The following is a 23830-nucleotide window of genomic DNA, read 5'->3' on the forward strand; positions in this document are numbered from 1 at the left end:
AAATCATATCAAACATCTTTTCCAACCACAATGGTATGGAACTAGAAATTAATTACAAGAAAAAAAGGGGAAATACAAAAACATGAAGACTAAACAACATGCTACTAACCAACCAATGGGTCAGCAAAGAAATCAAAGGAAAAATCCAAAAATAACTAGAGACAAATGAGAACAGAAATACAGCACACCAAAATCTATGTAATGCAGCAAAAGTGGTTCTAAGAGGGAAGTTCACAGCAATACAGACCTACCTCAAGAAAAGAAAAATCTCAAATAAACAATCTAACTTTACACCTAAATGAACTAAAAAAATAAGGACTGACAAAGCCCAAAATTAGAAGAAGGAAGGAAATAATAAAGATCACAGTGGAAATAAATGAAATGAAGACTAAAAATAAAACAAAAATGATCAATGAAATTAAGAGCTGGCTCTTTGAAAAGACAAACAAAATTGACAAACCTTTAGCTAAACTAGCCAAGAAAAAAAGAAAGGGGAATCAAAGAAATAAACATAAATGAAAGTGGAGAAGTAACAGTCTCAGAGAAATACAAAGGGTGATAAGACACTACTATGATCAATTATATGTCAACGAGCTCCTAGACATCCTGGAAGAAATAGACAAATTCCTACAAACATACAATCTTCTAACACCGAATCAGGATGAAATAGAAAATCTGAATAGAGAGAGTATTAATAAGGAAATTGAAATAATAATTGAAAACCTCCTAACAAACAAAAATTCCAGACCAGATAGCTTCACTAGTGAATTCTACCAAGTATTCAAAAATTTAATACCTAGTCTCAAACTTTTCCAAAAAAATTGAAGAGGAGGAAAAGTTTTCAAACACATAGCTAGCATTACCCTGACACCAAAACCAGGTAAGGACACCACAAAAACAAAATTACAGGCCAATATCCTTGATAAACATAGATGCGAAAATCCTCAAATCAAATGCAATAATACATTAAAAGGATCACACACCACAATCAAATAGGATTTATTCCAGGGATTCAAGGATGGTTCAATGACCACAAATCAAGGGAATACATCACATTAACAAAATTAAAAATACAAATAATATAATCTCAATAGATGCAGAAAAAGAATTTGACAAAATTCAACATGCATTTATGATAAAAATGCTCAACAGTGTATACAGAGTCAACATACCTCAACATTAAGACATATATAACAATCCAACATGTAATATCATACTCAGCCATGAAAAGCTAGAAATTTTTCTTCAAAGTACTACCCAAAGCAATTAGGCCAGAAAAAGAAATAAAAGTCATCCATATCAGAAAGGAAGAAGAAAAACTCATTATTTGCAGATGACATAATATTATATACATAAAGCCTAAAGAATACACCAGAAAACAATTAGAACTAATAAATGAATGTAGTAAAGTTGCAGAGTATAAAATCAATATACAGAAACCTGTGGCGTTTCTATACACTAATAACAAAACATCAGAAATAAATTTTTTTAAATTTTCACTTATAATTGCATCACAAAGAATAAAATATCCAGAAATAAGTGTAACCAAGGAAGTAAAAGACCTGTACACTGAACTATAAGTCACTGATGAAGGAAACTGAAGAAGACACAAATAAATGGAAAGATATTTCATGCTTATACATGAGAAGAATTAATGTTGTTAAAATGTCCATACTACCCAAAGCAATCTACAGATTTAATACAATCCCTATCAAAATACCAATAGCATTTTTCACGAAACTAGAACAAATAATACAAAAGTTGTATGGAACCACAAAAGACCCCAAATACCCAAAGCAATCTTGAGAAAGAAAAGCAAAACTGAAGGTATCATACTTCCTGATTTCAAGCCATACTATAAAGCTCTAGTAATCATATTTTTTGTACAAAAACAGAATATGGATCAAAGGAAGAGAACTGAGAGCCCAGAAATAAACCCACACATATATGAACAATTCATGTATGCAAAGGAGCCAAGAACATAAAATGGAGAAAGGACAGTCTCTTTAATAAATGATTGCAAGAAAACTGAACAGCCACATGCAAAAGAATAAAAATAGACCACTATCCCACTATCTTTCACTATACACAAAAATTAACTCAAATGGATTTAAAGACTTGATTGTAAGACCTAAAACCACAAAATTCCTAGAAGAAAACATAGGCAATATGCTCCTTGATGTCCATCTTAGTGACATCTTTGTGAATCTGACTCCAAAGGCAAGGAAAACAGAAGCAAAAATAAACAAGTGGGACTACATTAAGCTAAAAAGCTTCTGTGCAACAAAGAAAACCATCTTCAAAATGAAAAGACAACCTACTGAATGAGAAAAGATATTTGTATACCATACATCTGATAAAGGGTTAATGCCCAGAATATATAAGGAACTCATACAACTCAACAACAAAAACAAAAAAAACAAATAACCTTATTAAAAAAATAGGCAAAGGCTCTGAATAGACATTTCTCCAAAGATGACATCCAGATGACCAACAGGCACATGAAAAGATGCTCAACATCACTAATTATTATGGAAATGAAAATCAAAAAACTACAGTAAGGCATCACCTCACACCTGTTAGAATGGCTATTATCAAAAAGACAAGAAATAACGAGTGTTAGAAAGGATATGGAGAAAAGGGATCCCTCTTACTGTTGGCAGGAGTGTAAATTGGTGCAACCAGCATGGAAAACAGTATACAGATTCCTCTACCCTGTGATTCAGCTATTTTACTTCTGGATATTTATCTGATGAATACAAAAAGTCTAATTAGAATAAGATACATGTACTTCTATATTCATTGCAGCATTATTTACCATAGCCAAGATATGGAAACAACCTAAGTGACTGATACGTGACCAGATAAAGATGTGGTATATTTATACAATGGAATACTACTTAGCCATAAAAAAGAATGAATTCTTGCATTTGTGACAACATGGATGGACCTTGGGGGTATTGTGTTAAGTGAAGTAAGTCAGATGAAGAAAAATAAATACCACATGATTTCACTCCTATGTGTCACCTAAAATAAACAAACAAATAAACAAAATAAAATAAAAACAAACTCAGAGATACAGAGAACAGATTAGCAGTTGCCAGAGGGGATGCAGATGGGGGAGGGTGTGTGTGAAATGGATGAAGAAAGTCAACTCTATGGTGACGGATGGTAATTAGACTTGTGGCGATTACTTTTAGTGTATACAGATGTCGAATTATAAAACTTTACACATTAAGCTAAATAAATAAATAGAAGAAATATTAGTGGTCTCAAAACCATATGAATTTGAAATGGACAAAAATGGCAATTTGCTAGTCCTATGTCAACATGTGGGGCTAACATTGAACTTGTTGCTATACTCCACCTGAGTGAGAAGTAGTGCAGTCTCAGCCAGCTTTCAGACAAAGCCTTGTTAGAGAGATCCTTCAAAAACTCAGTTTAAAAATAACAGGATGGCCAAACGATTGTCAGTCTAAAGACCTCTGTTCACTTTGCCAACAGGAACAGTGGATGTGCACAGGTGAAATGGTAAAGAGGGTGGGTGGGGAGGAGAAAGTGTAGCTGTTTGGTTTAATAATGACAGAAAGAAAATCCCTCCCAGATTATGTATAGTGTTTGTCTTACTGGATATCCCCTTAACTGCTACGACTACAGATGCTATTAGTTAAAATGCATATTAAGCTATCTGGTCCTTCTTAAAACCTCATCAGACCGTTCAACTTCTAAATTTCTATTAGCAACAAATTCGAATGGAAACATCTCAATTTTGTGCTTCTGTGAGAGGGTTACAATTGACTTAAAGTTTCTGGAGGAAAGTGGGGTGATCCCATGCCATACCAAGAGACATAAAATGTACAAAACCTTACACCACCATTTTTCCTGTTGAATTATAAAGTGTGAAACAAATATTAATAGCAATTTCCAAAGGAATAAACTTACTTTCAGTGCAAATAGGACAGCATCCTTTTCTGTTGAGAATTTTACCCTAATCAAGAGGGGGGAAAAAAACAAATTTAATGTTAAGAAACAGGGTCTGCTGAGGACAAAACTGTTTTTAAATCTAATACCAGTTAAACCAATGAAATCAGTCCAAGCTGTATTTGAACTTAATGCCCAGACAGTGATGATGATGGCAAAAATGAACTTTGAAGTATCAGGTTCTAATGCCAGGCAAAGTCACTGAGAAAGCTTTCCTATTCTTGTCCTCTGAGAAATGTAATATCCAAGGGGCTCATTGGTGTGATTTTTCTTATATTGAGGGAGGATGGAGACAGTCCGGATTCAACCTTTTCACTGATATCCAAACTAGCCCCCTAGAGAGTGAGCATACACACATAAAAATGGGAATTATCTGTTATCCTCTCGATCCACGTAAGGCTTCGTTCTGTCTTTGCTAGTCAGAGGGGCCCAAACAATAAATCATACCCCAAGCGCAGGCCTATGGAGATGGACGATATCTGTGCTACAGAACAAATGCAGTCAGATTTCTTCTTTCAGAAAAGTGGTATGCTATCCATGTTAAGTCACTGTTCAGCAGTCAAAGACAATGAAGTTGAGGGTTTTGAAATGCTGAATAATTTTCCATTACCTTTCTGGAAATACAGTGTAATCTCCTATATTCCATTTCTTCCAATTTTTTAATGCATGGCATTAAAAGGAGGAAACACATTCTCAGGGTCAATATCAGAGAATGGCATTGTCTTGTCACTGAGACTCACAGAGAAAAAGAAATGTGGTCAATTGCCACTAGCGGTCAATTGCATTGAAGAATAGATTTAGATCCTAAAAAAAAAAAAAAAAAAAAAAAAAATCCTACAGACTTTAAAAATGTTTGTTGACAGTTGAAGAACTAGAACCACATCTCATTTATTTTTGCATCAGCCAGACCTAAACTGGTACATTAAAGGCTGTGACAACTTTGAATGAGGTTTAAAACTTGGCCCCACTCAGCCCTCCCTGGTTTGGGGCATTATGACATATTTTCATTGCCTACAGCTCAATTATCTACTGCTTTTTTTTTTTTTTCCCAAGATTTTACTTATTTATTCATGAGAGACAGAGGGAGAGAGGCAGAGGGAGAAGCAGTCTCCCACCCAAGCAGGGATCCCAGGCAGGACCAGATCTCAGGACTCTGGAAGCATGACCTGAGCTGAAGGCAGACACTTACCTGCCTGAGCCACCCAGGCATGTTCTATTTTCTGTTTCTATTTGGCACAAGAGGCCCCCTTCGGTTTTTTGTGACTGAAAGCAGTTGAAGAAAAGACTAACTGAGTTTGGCTCCGGGCCGATGGAGGGGTAGCTCCAGGGGAGCGCAGTAAAGTGCTCTACCAGAAGGAGGCAGAGCTACCAGAACCAAGGCCCCAACAAAGGGTGACTATACGATCCCCTACATCTGCACCTTGGCAGAAACTGCCATCTCCTTTCTCCTGGAACTGAGTGGAACTGGTAATCTCACAGAATCACATAAGGAATAAATCAGGCACAAGCTAAGAAGTCTAGCTCCCAAGGTCCACATAACTAGCTGTGGAACTCTGGACACTTTGTGACCTCACTGGTAAGAAGGGTTTAGTAATAGCACCAACTCCGAGGGGTGGTCTCAACATTCAACAGGTGAAGTCCTGTGACTATAGGGAAAGTCTCTGTGCATATCAGTGATGATGAGACGGCAGTGTTATAACAATCTGTCCCCACTGGAACCCCTCACAGCCCTTCTCATCAAAGGTGCTCCTTGCCTCAGGGCTGGGGGTGAGGGTGGAGGAGGGGGTAAGGGAGGGAGGGGTCTGCCAGGGAGGATGGACAGGAAATCCCACCATAAAACCCTTCTTCAACAAGGCACACATACTTCTGGAAAAGGAGATGAATAGCAGCCAGGAAGGATAGAGCTGGGAATAGAGTCTGCTTCTTAAAAAAAAAAAAAAAAGGACTTTTTAAAATTTCCCCAGGCAATGCAAGGGAGGGGAAATAAGCATTTAACAGCATTTCCATGATAGAACTAAGTTATCTTCCAAAGTCCTTGTGCTGGCCCCTGAGGAAGGAAAGTGTGAACCAGAGGAACAGCTGGAAGGATGCCTAGAAACAGAAAGGTGGCCCCTGGGGCAGGACAAGCTTTGACAAGACTAGGGAGGGGGTGAGGTGGGGGAGAGGTCTGCACTTGAAGAGATGGATGAGGTAGTCACAGAGGAGAGGCTAAGGAGATGCTGCCATCAAGCACGTTGACCTCCCCCCAGCAATAGGACAATGAAACCCATCAAGGCTGGCACACGAGGCGAGACTCAAACTGGAAAGGCCGCCACGGCCTGCTGAGGCTAGTTACTTGAGCCACCAGGCTGGCAAAGCATCCTGTTTTTGTCTTGTAGAATAAGGAAGCCCATTCTTACCAACATGTGCCGCCGGAGTTCATTAGCAGCGAGGGTTCCCCAAGGACTGGCATAAATGATATGATCCCATTCTGCCCAATGAATATTTATAAGCAGACCATGTTCAAGTCTACTTATTGTGTCTTTTTTTTTTTTTTCTTTCATGGGAGGTTTTCAGTTTTCTGTCTGAGGCTTTTTAAAGCAAGACTAATTAGGGGTTTTTTTTTTCCTTTTTTTTTTTCCCCCCCCCCCCCATTCAGTTGTGCAATAGCAACAGCTGTTGTTTTTTGTGTCTCATTTGGCGCTCAAGTAAAAACAGCAACTTTTTGTTTATAATAATAACAGATGTGAATAAAATTAAAAGCTGTCTATAACAGAGAAGGGAGAACTATGTCCTGAATATATGGATATATTTTTTTCATTCACTGGAAGGTACTGAATAGGTTTGACATTTTCCCAAAATGCATAAAACCTTGAGAGGTTCCAAGTTGCCGAGGTGAATTCAATGAAGCTCGTGCTTTAGAAGATAATGGTGGCTTTATTCAGAGTACTGGAACTGTGGGTTTCTGAAAAGAGATATTTCCATAGGGGCGCTATTTCCATTTGGGGCTACGACGGAGGCCAAGGTTAGGGGAGGAAAATGCAGTAGAGGGGTCGGGGGTGTTGCTAGGCCACTGGAGAAACCCCTAGAGGAGTTTATGACTAAACAACTACATATTGCTTTGAATTGCTGAGGGAAGAAATCCCTAATTTAAGAAGAAAAAAAGAGAAGAGAAAAATGGCAAGGCTGGTTATGGTGTTTAAAGGAAAACCCAGCAGAAGGAAAAAGAGAGCAGATCTAACAGGAGTTGGAGACATTAAAACAAAGTGGGAAAAGTCAACGAGGAATAGGAGATTTGGAACAAGTGCAAGGTTTAGAGCTATTTTCACGTGAGACTAGAATCCGGGTGGGAAGTGCAGAAAAAGTAGGAGTGAGCCTTGCAAAGGGTGTTGTGGCTATTCAGGAACCTGGAAGTATCAGCAGATCTGGATTTTGTGTTCAGAAGATGGCATGGGACCATGCCACATGTAGGATGTTTCCCAAGACCTTAAGGTAAAGAAAAAAAATCAACCTGCATTCCAGACATACCTGTGGGCAACTGCTGATGGGAACACACTGCTTCTTTCGACACTCTGTTTTGCCTTTCACACAAGCACAGATGGTGCAGTTAACAGAGGACCACATCTCTCCATCCTATAGGAGAGAGCACAGGATTCTGCTATCAGCTGGAGGCCGATGGGAGTTAATCCAATAGGCTTGGATTTTTCTGCCAAGGAGAGCCTTTCTTACCCTAAGTGAGGGATCCATCATCAGGCTAAATTACCCTGAGGTGTCTATCTCCACCTATATGATTGGGGGGGTGTGTACACGCGCATGCACGCGCATGCACACATGCATGTGCACCCCCTCTCCAGGATATAAAAAGAATTCTTGTGTGTCTAACCAAGTTATAGTTGCATCTTGCTGTTCCTGCCTTGTTTACTTAGTTTCACCCTGGAAGACAAACATGAGTTTTCATACATGATCAAGCAGCAAAGGTCTGATTTTCCTGTTTGATAGAACTGAAATGTTTAAGCTTTCCCAGACACCAGAAGTCGAGATGTACAAAAGTAGTTAGTTTATTCCCAGATGGGTATAGTTCTGGACCACATAGGACAAGAACATGCCAAGAACAGAGGCTAATTCAAAGGACTCTCATTGCCCAGGCAGACACCTGAACAGCAAGCCATCCAAACATGTGGAGCCCAGACAGAATTCTTCAAGATAACATGTCCCTGCCTGTCTGATACCCTCCTCCCAAAAAGCTGGTTAGCACCTTGGAACACATTTTCTAGCCCAGAGAGGACTTTCTGAGGGATATTTTTGGCTCACTGAATTTGTAATATGCAATTACCAAATACCCAGCCCCAAGAAGCCCCATTCCTCTGGAGAACACGCAGGGATGTGCGGCCTCACTTGTGGAAAAGCAGATTACACACAGGAGAGATGAGTCTGAAAATAAAATCCTTCCTGTGTTGGTAAATCTAAGCAGCAAATTTTCTTAAAAACAGAGAAACTAGCTCAGATTTTGATGATGACTGCTCCTTCTCCCCTTCCTCCTCATTTTTTGAAGCTACCTTCAGGATTATGAGGGCCTTTTATTTCTCAGGAGAGAAAGGCCTAACGGACTGTCATAAAGGGCATCTGACTAGTCCAAATTCTCTGAGTGCACATTTCTAGGACTTGGTGTTTCAGAGCTGACTCTCTGAAAACTATTTTAGGCTTTATCACATATAGGACCCTTCATACAAGGAGCCTTGAAAACACTTTGCCCACAACACCAGCACAACAGGGAGTCTACTGCATCTGGGTGCTCAGGAAACAGAGGATGCCTTTATGTTTAAAGGACACATGAGAGGCACCAAGAAGTCTGTGTAACTACAGCACACACATGACCCTCTTCTTTTGGGCACGACACAACATGTCTTCTTACTGATTCCATAGGGATCAAGACTCTCCCTCCAACTCTGTCGATGTAAAAGGAAATCTGGCTAAGTGCAGCATGAGGTGCTCCCATGTCTGACTTGACTCCATGGGTCTCGGTCTCATGAATGTCCTGAGGTGGCACCTTCAGGTACAGAAAGACACCCTCCACCCAACAGACCGGATGGAAAGCCCTTTGGGAAAAGGCAACAATCTTCACCCTGATGTTCACGTGGTCACTAAGCAGCTCCGCTAACAGAGAAGTATGGGGAGCTGCCGATGAGTAGCAGAGGGCCGGTGGCCAGTCCTGCTAGCTCAGCTGGGCCAAGGTGCTCTCATCTTCGCTCAGTGGCTGGGCTGACATCAACATCTCACCTGGACATCTTCCAAATAAGAAAAATCTCTCTTTGGAAAGTGGCTTTGTGAAAAAGTTCTAAAGTATGAAGCTATAGAACCACCAGGATCTTGGGGAGGGACATGGAGAGTCTCTGACTCAATGAGATGCCCTGGTCACTAGGGCGCCCATAACAGCACCACCAGAGCAGGGCATCTTCAGCTCAGTCCCAATCACTGGCCCACCACACCGGGCCATCATGTTTCACTGGCTTAAAATACTCTGTAAAGCAAAAATAAAGCCAACGAAAACCATTTTTCCAAATAGTTGCTTCTCTGCCCCAGGTGTACTTGATTTTAAATACAGGCATATATAATGTTGCAATATAAATAATTACATCTGCATACACGCACACGACATATGTGTCTATAAAATGTAGATAACTCCGGCCTGCTTTTTATCTGGAGCTTTTTACATTTCCGTATAGTATAGCGTTTCCCAGGTGCTTGGTTTGTGACATACCCGGAAAATCTTGTTGCCAGACTTGCACACCTTGACGTCCTCTGGAGGCACTCGCAGGAGGCACTCTTCACAACACGTCTCCTCCCCTCTGAGGCAGCCCCCAGGGTGGGAGCACTTCTTCTTACACACCACAGTGGAGTCCTGGGGGCCCGGGGGCAAACCAGAAATTAAAAATGCTTTCCATCTCTATCAAACATCCCACCTGACCTTCCTTTTAACACCCCACAACTAATTGCTTTAAAACATATTCTGAAGATATCACACTGTAACTTGTTGCAATAAAACTTTCTTTCCTTTCAAAATGTTGTTTGTTGATGAGATACTTGGACGAGAAGATGAAGAAGCTATGAGAAGTGTGATGAACCCTTGCTACGTTCCATGTGTCTATAACTTAACGTTCAAGAAACTTCTGGTTCCACTCCAGCCAGCATGTGGCAAGTAAGTCTGGCTCACTAGGGGCCGATCAGTTTCCTTCTTGCTGGCCTTTTCCTCTTGCAAGTCCTTCATGAGCATTGCTGTCTTGGGTCTCCTCCGGGACTTTATGTCACCTTCAAAGGGTTTAGCATAAAGGCATGATATCTAATCAAAAAAGTGAACATCAGGAGCTAACGTTCCTCCTCAAGATGAATTTCCTTAGTGTGGTCTATGTTCACAGAAGAATTGAATGAGCAATTCCAAAATGGGCCTGGGCTCTAGGGCTTTTCAATAAAGTATGTAACCTTCACCAGGCCACTTACCCCCTGAGAGCGATGAGTTTATATCTATAACTTGAAGGGGTATGGCTTGCTTTCTAAAGAAGTGACATGGCATGAACACAGCAGTCAAGTAAATTGTGCCTACTGATTTATTCAACAACACATTGAAATAAAGTTCAGAGCTGTTTAAGAAAAGTAAACTTCTTCAGTTCCCCAGCCAACAAGCTGCAGTTTCACTGGAGTAGGTTGCCAGCTGGAAAGAATGTAAGAGCAAAACATTTCTGAGACTTGGTGGCAGGCAGGGTTGGAGGAAAGCAATGTCCCAAGTAGATGGGCAATTCCCTGACATTGTGGAGTTAGTGGGAGACCCATGACAGGGAAATGAAGACCAAGCCCTCTCCTACTAGTTAGCACTGAGAGAGAATTCACTTAAACAGGTTGTGTAAATCAACGTATGTAATTTCTGTAGCTTCTCTGTTAATCTTACGACTTTAAGAGGTACTCCTGGTATTCATCTACTACAGTCTTACTGACTATCCATCTAAGATTAATATGACAATAAGATAATCCTTCCAGAAATGGCATTAGTTGTGTTTTGTTTCTAAGGTTCTACCACATCAGACAATGGATAGGATTCAGCACTGGACAAGAACAGTTCATTTATTAGGTGTGTTATCTTATGCAAATCCATCTCCTTGAGCCCAGAGTCCTCATCTTCAAAATGGAGGTGAGAGTACCTACCCCTCAGATGTACTGTGCAATTTAAATGAAATATGTAAAACACTCGGCACAGTTTCTGGCACATAGAAATTATTATAGGTCAATTCATAAATCGGAAAAGAAATCCACTGCCAAGCTGCATGTCTTGATTTCTAGCTTGAAAACAGGGCACTCCCCAGCTCTCAAGTAATACATACTTCATGGTAGCAGATTTCCCAACTTTCATTACACACACACACACACACACACACACACACACAATACCTATTAGATCATAAACCTGGGAGTAGTTTATGCAAGGAGAACATGGAGATGGAGGGACGTGCTTCTGTCTACAAGGAGTTCACAGAGCAAAAGGAGAGACAGAACCATGGGAACAAATAAATAACAATATAATGTAGCAAACGGAATTAGTAAAGGTATAGAGGTAACCGAAAAGAAGAGTAATTACCTACGTAAGTAAGTCAGGAAAGCCTCCCAAGAGGAGGTAACATGTGAGATAGGCTGTTGTGTATGATGAAGAGTTTGCTAATCAAATTGAAGGAAGATGAGGATACACTCCAGGTACATCAAATCTGAAGGCGCAAAGACCTGATACCATACCGTGCTCAGAGAACTATTAGCCAGTTTCCTGCACCTGCCGTGGCACTGGATGGAGATGCTGGGCAGGAAAGCTCTAAGCACATAGAAAATAACACTGATTCTCCAAAATGACTGTAGCCTGATTCTTCAAGCATCCAATTTCCCAACGATGGCTGAATGCATACTCTGACAAAAGACAACCTCTCGAGGAAGCAATACTCATCATACTTTTTTGAGCACTGGCGTGTATCGCCTAATCCTCTCTTAAAGAATCTATGAGACCTAAAGCACTGAAAGCATTGCGGGTTGTCAGTCCGCTTTCCTGCAGTTAAGAGAACTGGGGATGTGCTGTGTTTCATCGAAGGTTCAGTGCCCTCAAGAGGAAGCTCTAACCTGCGAAACTCTTGGAGAGGAAGAAAAGCTTGGAGGATGAAGGCCAAAGCAAACAGAAGGAATGGCTATATGCTTAGCATAGGATAGTGCAAACCGCGGACGAGAGGAAGGAGCCTGAGGAAAGTATTCTCGGGCTTAGGAAATACTCAGTGTTCAGTGCCAGGGAACACACAGCTCAGCCCCCGTTGTGCCACCTCCCCTCCCCCGGAAGTAGTGCATGCTTCTTACCGAAGCATCCCTCAAGTAATCAGGAACTTCTGAACTCTAAACCTAGCCACTGACTCATAGCTGACACTGAGCAAAACTCCTCTCTTTCCCTCTCTAGCCCTTTAGCTGTTAAAAACAAAACAACCACCATCACCACCAAAATGCATTATTCTAAATTCATGTCACTCAGATGTTTGGGTTAACTCACTAATGAATGATCCTAGTATCTCCCATTAGAATGATTCTCTTCTTGGTTTTAAAAATAAATCACTGCATAAGCACAGTCAATGAATGTGTAATGGGTATCCCTTTAAAATTCTGGGGTTGTGGAATTCCTTCTTTACCAGTCATTAGACCTCTGTTGCCTTTGGAGGAAAGATAAGCAATGCCTCAAATAAGATATGGTACGATGAACAATGCATAAATACGCTCTTCCCAAACTATCAGGTTTATCTTTGTGAAGAACTGTAAATCCATGCCTTTCTTTCCTCCTCAATGTGATTAAAGTCATTTTTACTGTGAGGTGTGTCAGAGAATTATCTTGGATAGTTAGAGCCAGAGAACACTGCCACATTTATGTGTCTGATTTTAGAAAGCACCTCAGGATTGCCCCCTGAGATTTAGTTCTCACCTCCGGAAGCTAACTTGTAGGTCCTGGGAAGATAATTCCTTGCGACCTTGAGTATGAGTTCAACTAGTAAAATGGCATTGATATTGCCTCCTTCCAGAGTAACATATTATCGTGTTTGGCTATAATGTTCACACTAAAGCCCCAACTGTAACCATGGCTGGACCACAGCCCCTCAGAACCACCTTACCTGGCAGGTGCATGCAGTGCAGTTATCATAGAGAAATGAAGATCCGTTATCATAAACATCACTGCGAAAGAGGCAGCTTCCAAATGGGAGGTCAAACACTTTCCTCTGACCTGGAAGGAAGCAACAGCATGGTGTAAGCAAGACAGAAGCCAGGAAGTCCCGCTTCGGCATCAAAACTTCTATCACAGGGCTGTTAAACATTCTCACAAGACCAGGTAAATCTGGTGCACAAAAACAGTCCTGGGTCAGATGTTCCCAGGGAATCCTCTGGAGTCATTAATATAGAGAGCTTTTGTTATAGAGAGTTGGATTCCATGCTGAATCTTGTTAAGTTCAATAAATCTTTATTACCAGCATAGCGAACCAAGATGATCAGGTCTAAGCTGACCTGCCCTCATGGAGCTCATGGTCCTAGACACTGACTCATAGCTGAAATTGAGCAAAACTCCTCTCTTTCCCTCTCTTGCCCTTTAGCTATTAAAAACAAAACAACCACCATCACCACCAAAATGCATCATTCTAAATTCATGTCACTCAGATGTTTGGGCTAACTCACTAATGAATGATCCTTGGTCACTTGTAAAATGACACCAATAATGCCTCCTCAAAATAATACAGGACCCTCTCTACCTACAATTCTGATACTAGAGTATATAACCAAAAATGCTTTCTCATGGTTAGATAAAATTTAGCTAAAGGACTATATTTTTATACTTATCAAGTATTAATAACCCAACTAAGATGGGTATTCTTATGTGTACACCCAGGGCCTGAGTTTCTTGAAGCTTGTGAGAACTTACAGACTAAATTAGAGGATTACTTGCAAAATACAAAATTCAGCCTTTCTCTAGGCCCTGAAGCATCAGCAATCTGTGTGCCGGACACCCTCCCCATTAAAATCAGTTCTGTTGCATAACACCTTGGTTTTAGGATATTCTATATAAGCAACATCCCTAGCCATATCTTTTTTCTTTTTTGTATTTACTATAAAAATGAAGGTGATGCATTTTTCCCTGTTGTAAACACTGTCCTCTTTATTAATCTATCAGAGATATTTTTCTATCCTTCAAGAGTTAAAACTAGTGCTGTTTCAATTCTGCAATTTTTATAAATGTGATAACCTAGTTTGTCTTTTTCCTATCTTTTCTTCTTTTAAAGATTTTATTTATTTATTTGACAGACAGAGATCACAAGCAGGCAGAGAGGCAGGCAGGGAAAGAAATCAGGGTCCCCGCTGAGCAGAGAGCCCAACGCAGGGCCCGATCCCAGGACCCTGAGATCATGACTGCAGCCAAAGGCAGAGGCTTAACCCCCTGAGCCACCCAGGCATCCCATCCTTTTTCCTATCTTTTATCTACATGTGCTTCATGTATTTTAAAAGAGGCAGGATCTAAATATATAAATATAGTCAAGCTTCTTTCTCCACCAATCAAAAGACATCTTCTTCATGGCTGAGCTCCAAATGACCTCCTCAGAGGTCCTTTTACCTCAGAATGAGCAGCCCCTTCCCGTGTTCCCACAGCTTGTTGCTTTTACTACATTTATAGTACTCAGTACTGTGGCATGGCTGAAAGAATGAATGGTGAACAAATGGATGGATGGATTGGTGGACTGATGCATCAGTAGATCACTGAACAAAAAGAACCTGCAACAAGTTTATCCCCCTGAACAAATGTGAACAATTACCGAGATTATCACCCAATAAAAATATAATTTTTACCTAAAAACACTGATATGAAGCCGTAATCACAGAGCCTAGCATTCATTAAGCACCCCCATAAGTGGCAGGTGATGGGTATTATCATTATTAGCAATAGTGTAATTCCACTATGATCCTAGGCCATGTCACTCTAAGGTGCACTGAGTGCTCAGTGTACACAAACCTCTCCTGGGTCTCTTCCTTGAAAATGAGAAAGAGAGGAAGAGAAGGTTGCAGTGCAAAAGGCAAGAGTATGTGTTATAAATGAATCCTGGTCAAAGGAATATTTAACAGCAAACTGGTGTCCAACCAGCCAAAAATCTAATTAGTCTAAGATTTCAGGATCTAGAAAGTATCCTAATGTTTCCTTTTCTTCTTTTCTGTCTTTTGTTGTTTGGGTATGTTTCTTTTTACCCCCAAGGAACACAAAATCTTACCATAATCTCAAAGTCATCACGGCCCATAATAAGAACATTCAAAAGAGTGGTTCAGAGACTCCATATACAGCCTAATTTAAGCCATTTCTGCATTATTCCGCTGGGATTTAGGTCAGTCAAAAAAGGTCTCATTTGGGAGAATTATGATTTTTCAAGTTTCCTAAGACTTGCCGTTCCTTTTGTAGTCTGTCTTATGACCACAAGTGGACAAAAAAATCTGCATTCAATACAACAGCCATTGCTCATTTGAGAAGTTTCTGAGCTGACTCAGCACATCCATGGTATGGGCTTCAAAGCATTACTCAAACCTACTTATCTTCATTGTCAGACCCCAAATGCCAACTCCTCTGTGAAGACTTTCCTGCTTAGATGGAATGCTGCGTCCACCATGACTAAAAGCATGATGATTTCAACCACAGTGAGTTCACTAACTCCATGCCAGGGCTACAAGCACACACTGGCAACCCAGGAAGCACATATCTCAGTGGAAATGTCTTTAATCAGGCATGTCTAAACAATTCTCCTTTGTTCTTTTAATCATTTCATAGTTACTTAAAAAGGATTATGTGCATGCATGCATGTGTGTGTGTGCATGTGTGTGTGTTTGTGTGTGCATGCGTGTATACATGCGGCGGGAAGGTACACATTATTAGATGAAGATTTGGCAGAAGAATCCCTCAAAGAAGAGAAAACTGCCTTCATTTAACAAGATATCTCTATTTGACAACTTGGTTGCAGAAAAACAGACTCAGGCTATGGCTGTGATAAGCTGGGAATGAAAAACATCCATCAACAGGATGTTCTGGAATTGAGAAAATCAAACTATGATAGAAAGAAGGGAGAAATCAAAAAAAGGTGTGGACAATAACTGAACAGGAGACTAAAGCCCAAATAAAAGACAAACAGTGGCACTCTCCTAAAGGCAAAATAGTTAAGACCTTTTATGCATAAAGGGAGTTTAAGGTTCCATTTCATGTTGTTCGCTGTCCTTTAGAGTAATCACCCTCCTCGTTGACCGCAAGCCTTCACTAAAATCTCCTACAAGAATCTTGATTCAATAGCACCACAGAATGTGAAAAGACTGGAGAGTGAGTGTCCCTGGAAGCACAAAATGATGTTAAAGGAGGAGGAGGAAGAGGAGTAGGAGAAGAAGAAAAAGAAGGAGGGGGAGGTGGGAGGAAGGGAAAGGGGAAGAAGAAGAAGAAGAAGAAGAAGAAGAAGAAGAAGAAGAAGAAGAAGAAGAAGAAGAAGAAGGAGGAGGAGGGGGAGGAGGAGGAGGAGGAAAAGAAGAAGAAGAAGCAGAGGTAAAGGAGGAGAGGTTATTATCTGAGGAGGAGGAGGAGGAAGAAAATAAAGAGACAAACAGCAGGAACAGAGACACAAGCCAGTGGTACCCAGGAAATGTGTTAGCCTCCTCAAGGATCCCTGGAGATGTAAGTGGGGTTGCTGGGGGATTCCAGTGGGAGATATTCTATTGGATTTATACGCTGGGTCAAGCCACGTATATTTGAATATTAGTCTGACCTTGACTAACTCAAAAGCTTGAAGATCACATGTAAGAAGCTGATGTATAGATCATAAACAAGCGCCAAAGGATCTCTTGCCCTAGAGACTCTCCATCGCAGGCTGTCTCTCTTCACTTAGCGATGTGTGCCACTCTCCACATCACCAGGGAGGCTGAGCAGCAGCAGGTTAAAGCACAGTCTTAGGAATCATAGGGACTCATGCTCAGGTACCAACTCCATAACTCCCTAGCTGTGCTACCTTCTAGATTCTACTAGAGGTAGTATCTAGATTCTACTAGAGGTAGAATCTCCTGCAATTATACTAATCATAGCATCTATATTACATATCAGAATGATATATTTAACACCTATATAGTACAGTTTCCTGAGAAAATTTAATTAGAAAAAGCATATAAAGTGTTTTGCATGGTGCCTAGGACATAGTAAATGCTCAAAAAGAAACAGCTAATCTTCCTTTTTTGTTGGAAATTTTTCATTGTTCTTCCCAAACATCTTGCTTTTGGTGTTATCCTCTTGCATGTTTTTGCCTCTAAAAGTAATACTGGTCTATATTCCTCCATGTGTTAACTTCATCTGCCTTTAAAATACTAGTCATTTCTACTGATCCTCACATGTCCAGTGAAAGACAGTTTGTTCAATACTGCTCTCTCTGTCAAGAACTATTACCCCAGGTTGTCTGGTAAACCAGGTTTACGGCTACAGGGGAAGACAAGAGAGAAAAAAAACCCTTGTAGATGGGGTGCTTGGGTGGCTCAGTCAGTTAAGCATCTGTCTTCAGCTCTGGTCATGATCTCAGGGTCCTGGGATCGAGCCCCGCATTGGGCTCCCTGCTTCTCCCTTTCCCTCTGCCTACTGCTCCTCCTACTTGTGTTCTCTCTGTGTCAAATAAATAAATAAAATCTTTAAAAAATAAGAAAAGAAATGAAAGAAAGAGCCCTGTAGAGACCTCAGAAAAGAGATAAACTCCTATAATCAGAGGAAGCAAGAATTCCTAATAAGTCATGAACTAGGACAACCTGAGACCCCCAACATAACAATGTGAATGAAGACTCTCAACAGAAACTCCCAAGAATGAATTACATTGTTCTTTGACCTGAAAACAGTCACTCACCCAAACATTTGGGGCAGCACTGTCCTGGGGGAGTGTGGCTAAGGTGCTGAGGACAGGAGAGAATGGGACATACTTCTCTCACGCACTGTGTCCTGCCTCCCTGAAGAAAAGAGAGAGAGAGAGAAAAAAAAAAAGCACATTTAGAAAAGTAAGTGCATATATATCATATAATCAAGATGTCTGGAACAAACCTAGGGCCTTCCCTGGTATTAGGTCCCTGCGGTGACTGCTCACATCTGTGTAATTTCTCCCAACTCTCCATTTACCCTCCCTATAAGCCACACGAACTACACCCTCCAAAAGACTGCCCCTGAAAAGTCTATTACAGCATCACCTCTCCCCACCCAGTATCACCTTTATTTATCTTTTTCCCTCTTAGGACTAGCCAACCATCTCAGTTTGCCTGAGACTGGAGGCTCTCAGTACTAAAATGGGGAAGTCTTGGTCAAACCAGGACAAGTTGACCTCTCTTTCCAGCCCAAGCAAGCAAAGGAGCCCTCTGGATTCTACGGAGACTTTTCCTCCTCTTTCAGACCCCCATCTTTCTGTAGGTTCTGCAGACATCTTCCTCTAAGAATACTTCCCTTCCTGCCACTGCTTAAAGGTGTTGCTAGCATGACTCAATGAGCCTCGGATTTAAGGAAGCAGCCAGGCTGCCGAAAACGGATACACTGAAAGCCAATATTCAGGAGAACCATTTCCCTGAACTCACTCAGCTAACCAAACCTGTTTCTATCATAAGCAGAAGGCAAATGATGACTGGTACTGGAATGAATGGCAAAGGCTCAACTGCCTACGGGAGAAGTTCAAGAGCCTTTGAATTTTTCCCTGCCCCTCGTTCTCTGCCCTTTCTTCCTCTCTGACACCCTTTCCTTCCTTCTTCACCTCAGCATGCCCCCACCGCCTCTGGCCGTCAGCATCTCTCCCCTCTGTACAACTCGAAGATGCCATGCCCCCTCCCCCTCCTTGATGCCTCACCAGAGGCATCTGTTTTTCCAGCCTCAGGAACTTGTGATTGAATCTTCAGAAAGCTGGGGATGGGGGGGGGGACAAAAAAAATGCACTTTCCAGTCAATTTACATCCAACACCTTTGTAAGGCTCATGTGAAAACTCTCCGGTGCAAAATGAATTGTTACCAAATTTATGAATAATTAAATTTAAGAAAAATCAATAGATTTGGTAAATAGATCACTAGGCAAATGGAATTCCAATTGATTGGCTTCTCTGGGATTTGAACTAGAAAGCAAACTAGTAGACCCTCAGGTACTTGCTGTCTGAAACCAGTAATTTATGTCTCAAGAGGCCTCAGGAAATGAGGAACTCACGCCTCAGAGAAGGGAAAGATTCCCCGCAGCCTTTCCTCACACCTTCTCCAACACTTTCTGCAATAACACCAGACGTTAGCTGTCTGGGTCATATTCATGCCGGTCCCCACGCACGGCCGCTATCCATTGTTCCTGCTCTCCCTTCCTCTTCTTGCCAGTTTTGTTATTACTCTTCATTTTTCAGTATGAGTGGATGAAAAGGGTAGGGCACGTTATGTCTTTTTAAATATTTATTATTTTTAAGCCACTTTAATGTTGGATTCGTCCCCAAACCAATAGAGAACATGCAAAAAAATACCACAAAAAGCGCTTCTGTTGTTTTTACATTATTTCCAGATCAGCAAGAATCATTAAAAATCTCCTAAGAATCCCTGGTTGTTCTCGATGCCGTTCCTCACTCCACTCTGCATAAGCCTAAAGTCAGGCCTTTCACCGGACTTCAGAGGCACATAACCTAAGTGTAGGTCAGGGTCTGAGGTCTACATACACCAGAAAAGCTCAGTCTAGAGGGAGGACAGAATTCTTCTTTTAACTTTAAATTTCAAAAAAATTCATCTGCGAGCCACTTTCTAAAATCTTGAAGCCTCAGGCCACCCAAGGCTGCCCGTGTGCTGGCTTCTCGTGGGTGCACAGAGAACATAGTCTTTTCCTCGATAGTCTCTGTTCTTGTTGGAGCAGCATCTATTTTTCAAGCATATTTTAAAAATTAAAATTTTTTAAAAGATCGCATAATTGCATAGGAGTTAACTTGTCCAGTGCTTCAGAAAGCTGCCAAGAGAGTATGTGGGCGCTGGTCATTTTCCTTGCCCTAAGGTCAAAGAGCGGATTTTGCATATATATAAAACAACTGCAGTTTGTCTTTCCCAAGAGCCCATTAAAGTAACTTGAACTCCAATCTGGGTTTGCTGGTTTAGTCACGTTTTATTTTGTTTGGGTTGCAGTGTTGTGGCACAGCCCCAGTCCCGAGGCTGCATTCCAACTAATACCTCCAAAGAAGGTGCCAGCCCTTTTCAGCTCACAACCTGCTTCTCTGATTTCAACTCAGCAGGGAATCTGGTTAAACTGTGAGATGTGGCTGTACCATAAACCAGGGAAGTTAAAATAGCAGAAGCGCACGTTTCTGTTCCTAAAAATGTACTAATTCCTACTGCAACTACACTAACTTGGGCTCTTGCAGATTATCCCAATCTTGCTAACCGGCTTCCCTGCCTCAGCGATCCTGCACTAACCCATCCTGGAAAGTTCATTATGTCCAGGATTCCTTTCTCTTTCTAACACCCATCTGTCATTTCAATACTGCATCAAATATGCATTTAAGTCCTACATATGCTAAGGAGGCAGCAGTGAATGTAACACAAAATTCACTTGCCTTCTGGAGCCTATGTCACCATGGTGCGTGTCCCCATGCTGAAGCGGAGGATGATTTACGACTGCATTTGGGACAAAATTCAGGCTCAATGTCCATTATAGAAGCAATTATGTGCTCAGTAAAATTGGTTTCTTCTCCTGACATAGAGCAAAACTACATTTCTCAGACTCCCTCGTGGTTAGGCCTTATGAATAGATTTTGACCAAGAGGCAGTGGATGGAAATAAAAAACATGCTGCTAGGCTTGACCCATAAAAATCTCTCATCTCAGTGCTCTATGTTCTCCCTTTCTGTCTCTACTAGAGGAATAGAGGGGGTATCATACAATATGGGAAGGGCCTGCTTCCACTTCCGTGTCACCATGTGGAAGTCAATCCACTAAACACTTGCAATGAACTATTATATGAGCAAGAAATAAATTTCACTGCGTTAAAATACTCAGATGCATTAGATCTTTATTACTACAGTTAGTCTACTTTGTCAAGGTAAACCATAATCTTCTCTCCCATCTCCTTTCCTCACAATACCAACCTAGAGAGGGGGGTCCAGAGTATCTTCTTTATTATCCCTAGGCACATCTGCGGCCTGCCATCTTTATCTGTACCTCTTTCCCTCTCTCCCCGTCATTGACTGCTATAAACATCCTGCTTAGTTCCAGGTCTATTTTGAGCCTCGTCTCACCTGTGAAGTCTTCTAGACCCCTTCCTTTCCCAGTGACCCACTCCATCTTCCTGTATCTTTTTCTTTCTCTTATGTATTCCTGTATTTTTGACACATACATGGAAGTTTAACCCTGCAGGATGATACTGGATTTGCCTCCAAACCAGACTTTAGCGATAGCAGGGACCAGTCCTCTCAGCCTAATATACTTCAGGAGAGTGACAAACTCGAGGGAACATCTCAGTAAAAATTTCTCTAATGAAAGGAAGAGTCACCACACAGGAAGATCCCTAGAATCTCAATGAATTTCTCAAACCACTTTGAACTACAGGATCCTGATGAGACAGTAGAGTTTCAGGGCTGTCTGCCTCTGCTTACCTTGGATCTCCTTGGGTTTTATACATGTTAGGTACTACCTAAATGTTTCTTGGTGCTGATATATCAAAAAGCAAGTTTTAACTTCACCTCATACGCTGGCAGGATTCCTAGGACCGCCCCCCATGTTTTGTTAAACATTTGAAAATGTCTATATGGTTAAAATACCTAAGGATTAACGACTATATTCTCATGCGGTCAACAAGGAGAGGAATGCTAGGAACTTCCACAGTACCGGTGAGTTATGATTTCCACCATTTTTCCTTAGTTTGTTCTTTAGAGGTGGTTGTTTTTTCTAACTGCAGATCCAAGTGCTTCTCTGACAGTAGCTGTTTTTAAAAGAAAGACATGAAACTTGTCCCAAGTCTATTGGCTGCCCCTCTACTTTTGTTTTAGCTGATTCAGTCAAGAATACAATCGGTTTGTGTCAAAGTTTACTCTAGAGCCACAGTCTTACAGCATAATAAAAATCTATCTTCCTGAATATAGTAATGAGTGCAAGATGATAAAAACCACAGCCATGTGCATACAGGCTTCTTCCCCCACCACTGAAGACCACTGAGAACTGAGGGCTGGAAACCATACTGTAGCATGTGACATAGCACTCATCCCCTGACCAGGATGCAGGCTGGTTCCCCAACAGGAAGCGGGGAGCTGAAGAGTACATTTCTAACCATTTAGAACCAATCAGCTACACTCAGCCACATTCTAGAGGGATTTTTCCGTCCAGTGTTCAATTGTTTGAAGGGAATGGAATTCTCCATTGATTCTACAAGAAGGTGAGAATAGGGGACAGAAAACTTGGCAGGGCTAGTGTAGGGGAGAAATATATCTTGAGTGGCAAGAGTTTATATGTGCACCATAATTCTTATATTAACAGCCAGTGGTGCAAAGCTGACTTGTGAGCAGAGTAACCACTCTGAACTGCAAATTGGTCAAAAAAGGTCACAAGAGAAAAAAGATGTTCTCAGCCATGCCTCTCTTCGATCTGCAAATTTATTTTGCTAAAGTTTCAGAGCATGACAGTTACTTCCAGGGGTAAAGGTCTTGGTACTTGGCCTCCCTTGATCTTGGCCAGTGCAGAATAGAAAATCAAAGCAAAGATGGCCAGTGGGTGAGTTGTCTGATGGAGGGAGCAGGAGTAGAGTGGACAACGGGAGAGAGGACACCCCAAATTGTAGTGGGTGATGAGCCTACTTAGAGAGAAAGCTATTTATAGATATGCATACACACATGGACTTGTGTACACCCATGTACACACACACGATATTGACATATATATCTAATACCATGGTGGTATAATAATATACTGGTGTGTCTGTGAGAGTTACCCAGTAGACCAGGGTCTTCCAAATTTGGCATTAATAATGCTTTGATTCAGAGCAGTCTCTGTTTTAGGGGGTCATCCTATACATTGTAAAATATTTAACAGCATTCCTGGCCTCTATCCACTAGATGCCAGTAGCACACTTTGTCCTTTATTATAACAAATGGAAATGTCTCTAGATACTGCCTACTGTCCCTAGAGGACAAAATCACTCCCAGTTAAAGACCACTGTACTAAGCCAGTGTTTTCTCATGCCACAGCCTAGGAACCTGCATTTTCAATAATTTTCCCAGATGACTCGGATGCTACTGTCCAAGGCATTGCATTTTGCTAAATGCCTCGCTGACATGAGCTTCCAGCAACTAGGTTTTGAGGCTTATTGTTCTCGTTAGCTCCTCCAGCAGCTAACACATGTCATGGCTCACCACATGTGCTCAAGACGTGTATTCTGAATGATGGAGCACATTTCTCATTTGGGGGAGTTCTCTCTGAGACATGAGCCAGACCCTAACTTCAGCTTGCTGGTGGCTGGAGGCCACTATACTCCAGCCTGAGAGGGAAGACAGCAGCAGGAACGGAGGCAGGGATGGACTTGTGGTTGAGGTTGATGGGGTGGAATTCTCCAAAGGGTCTGGGCTGGGACATCACAATCTGTGAGGACTCTGGAAACTTCCTACTGTAAGAACATTATGCTACCCATAGGCTTATGTTTCCAAGTGATAAAATACAACACAACTTTGATTCTCTACAAATAGAGTCAAGAACATGTCATTGAAGTTTGACCAAAATACCTACTCTGTCCGATAAAAATCTTGACCCATTATCCCTGAGAAGTGCCCCACTGGACTGACAAAAACAAAAACCTTTT

At 41.3% G+C, this 23830-nt stretch overlaps 1 protein-coding gene across 2 annotated transcripts in view; it reads right to left on the reverse strand.

Moving 5' to 3' along the window:
* BMPER (BMP binding endothelial regulator) overlaps positions 1-23830 on the reverse strand; it is a 245416-nt gene that overhangs the window by 94499 nt on the left and 127087 nt on the right. For both annotated transcript variants that reach the window (XM_032871821.1, XM_032871814.1), the window contains exons 7-11: positions 17907-18006; positions 13134-13243; positions 9719-9859; positions 7489-7593; positions 3943-3988 (exon numbers count right to left, since the gene is read on the reverse strand). In XM_032871821.1, the coding sequence (XP_032727712.1) occupies positions 3943-3988; positions 7489-7593; positions 9719-9859; positions 13134-13243; positions 17907-18006 (502 nt within the window). The remainder of the gene's footprint in view (positions 1-3942; positions 3989-7488; positions 7594-9718; positions 9860-13133; positions 13244-17906; positions 18007-23830) is intronic.

Source organism: Lontra canadensis, unplaced genomic scaffold (assembly GCF_010015895.1).
Source record: "Lontra canadensis isolate GAN:19392208 unplaced genomic scaffold, GSC_riverotter_1.0 scaffold2, whole genome shotgun sequence".
Classification (NCBI taxonomy): domain Eukaryota; kingdom Metazoa; phylum Chordata; class Mammalia; order Carnivora; family Mustelidae; genus Lontra; species Lontra canadensis.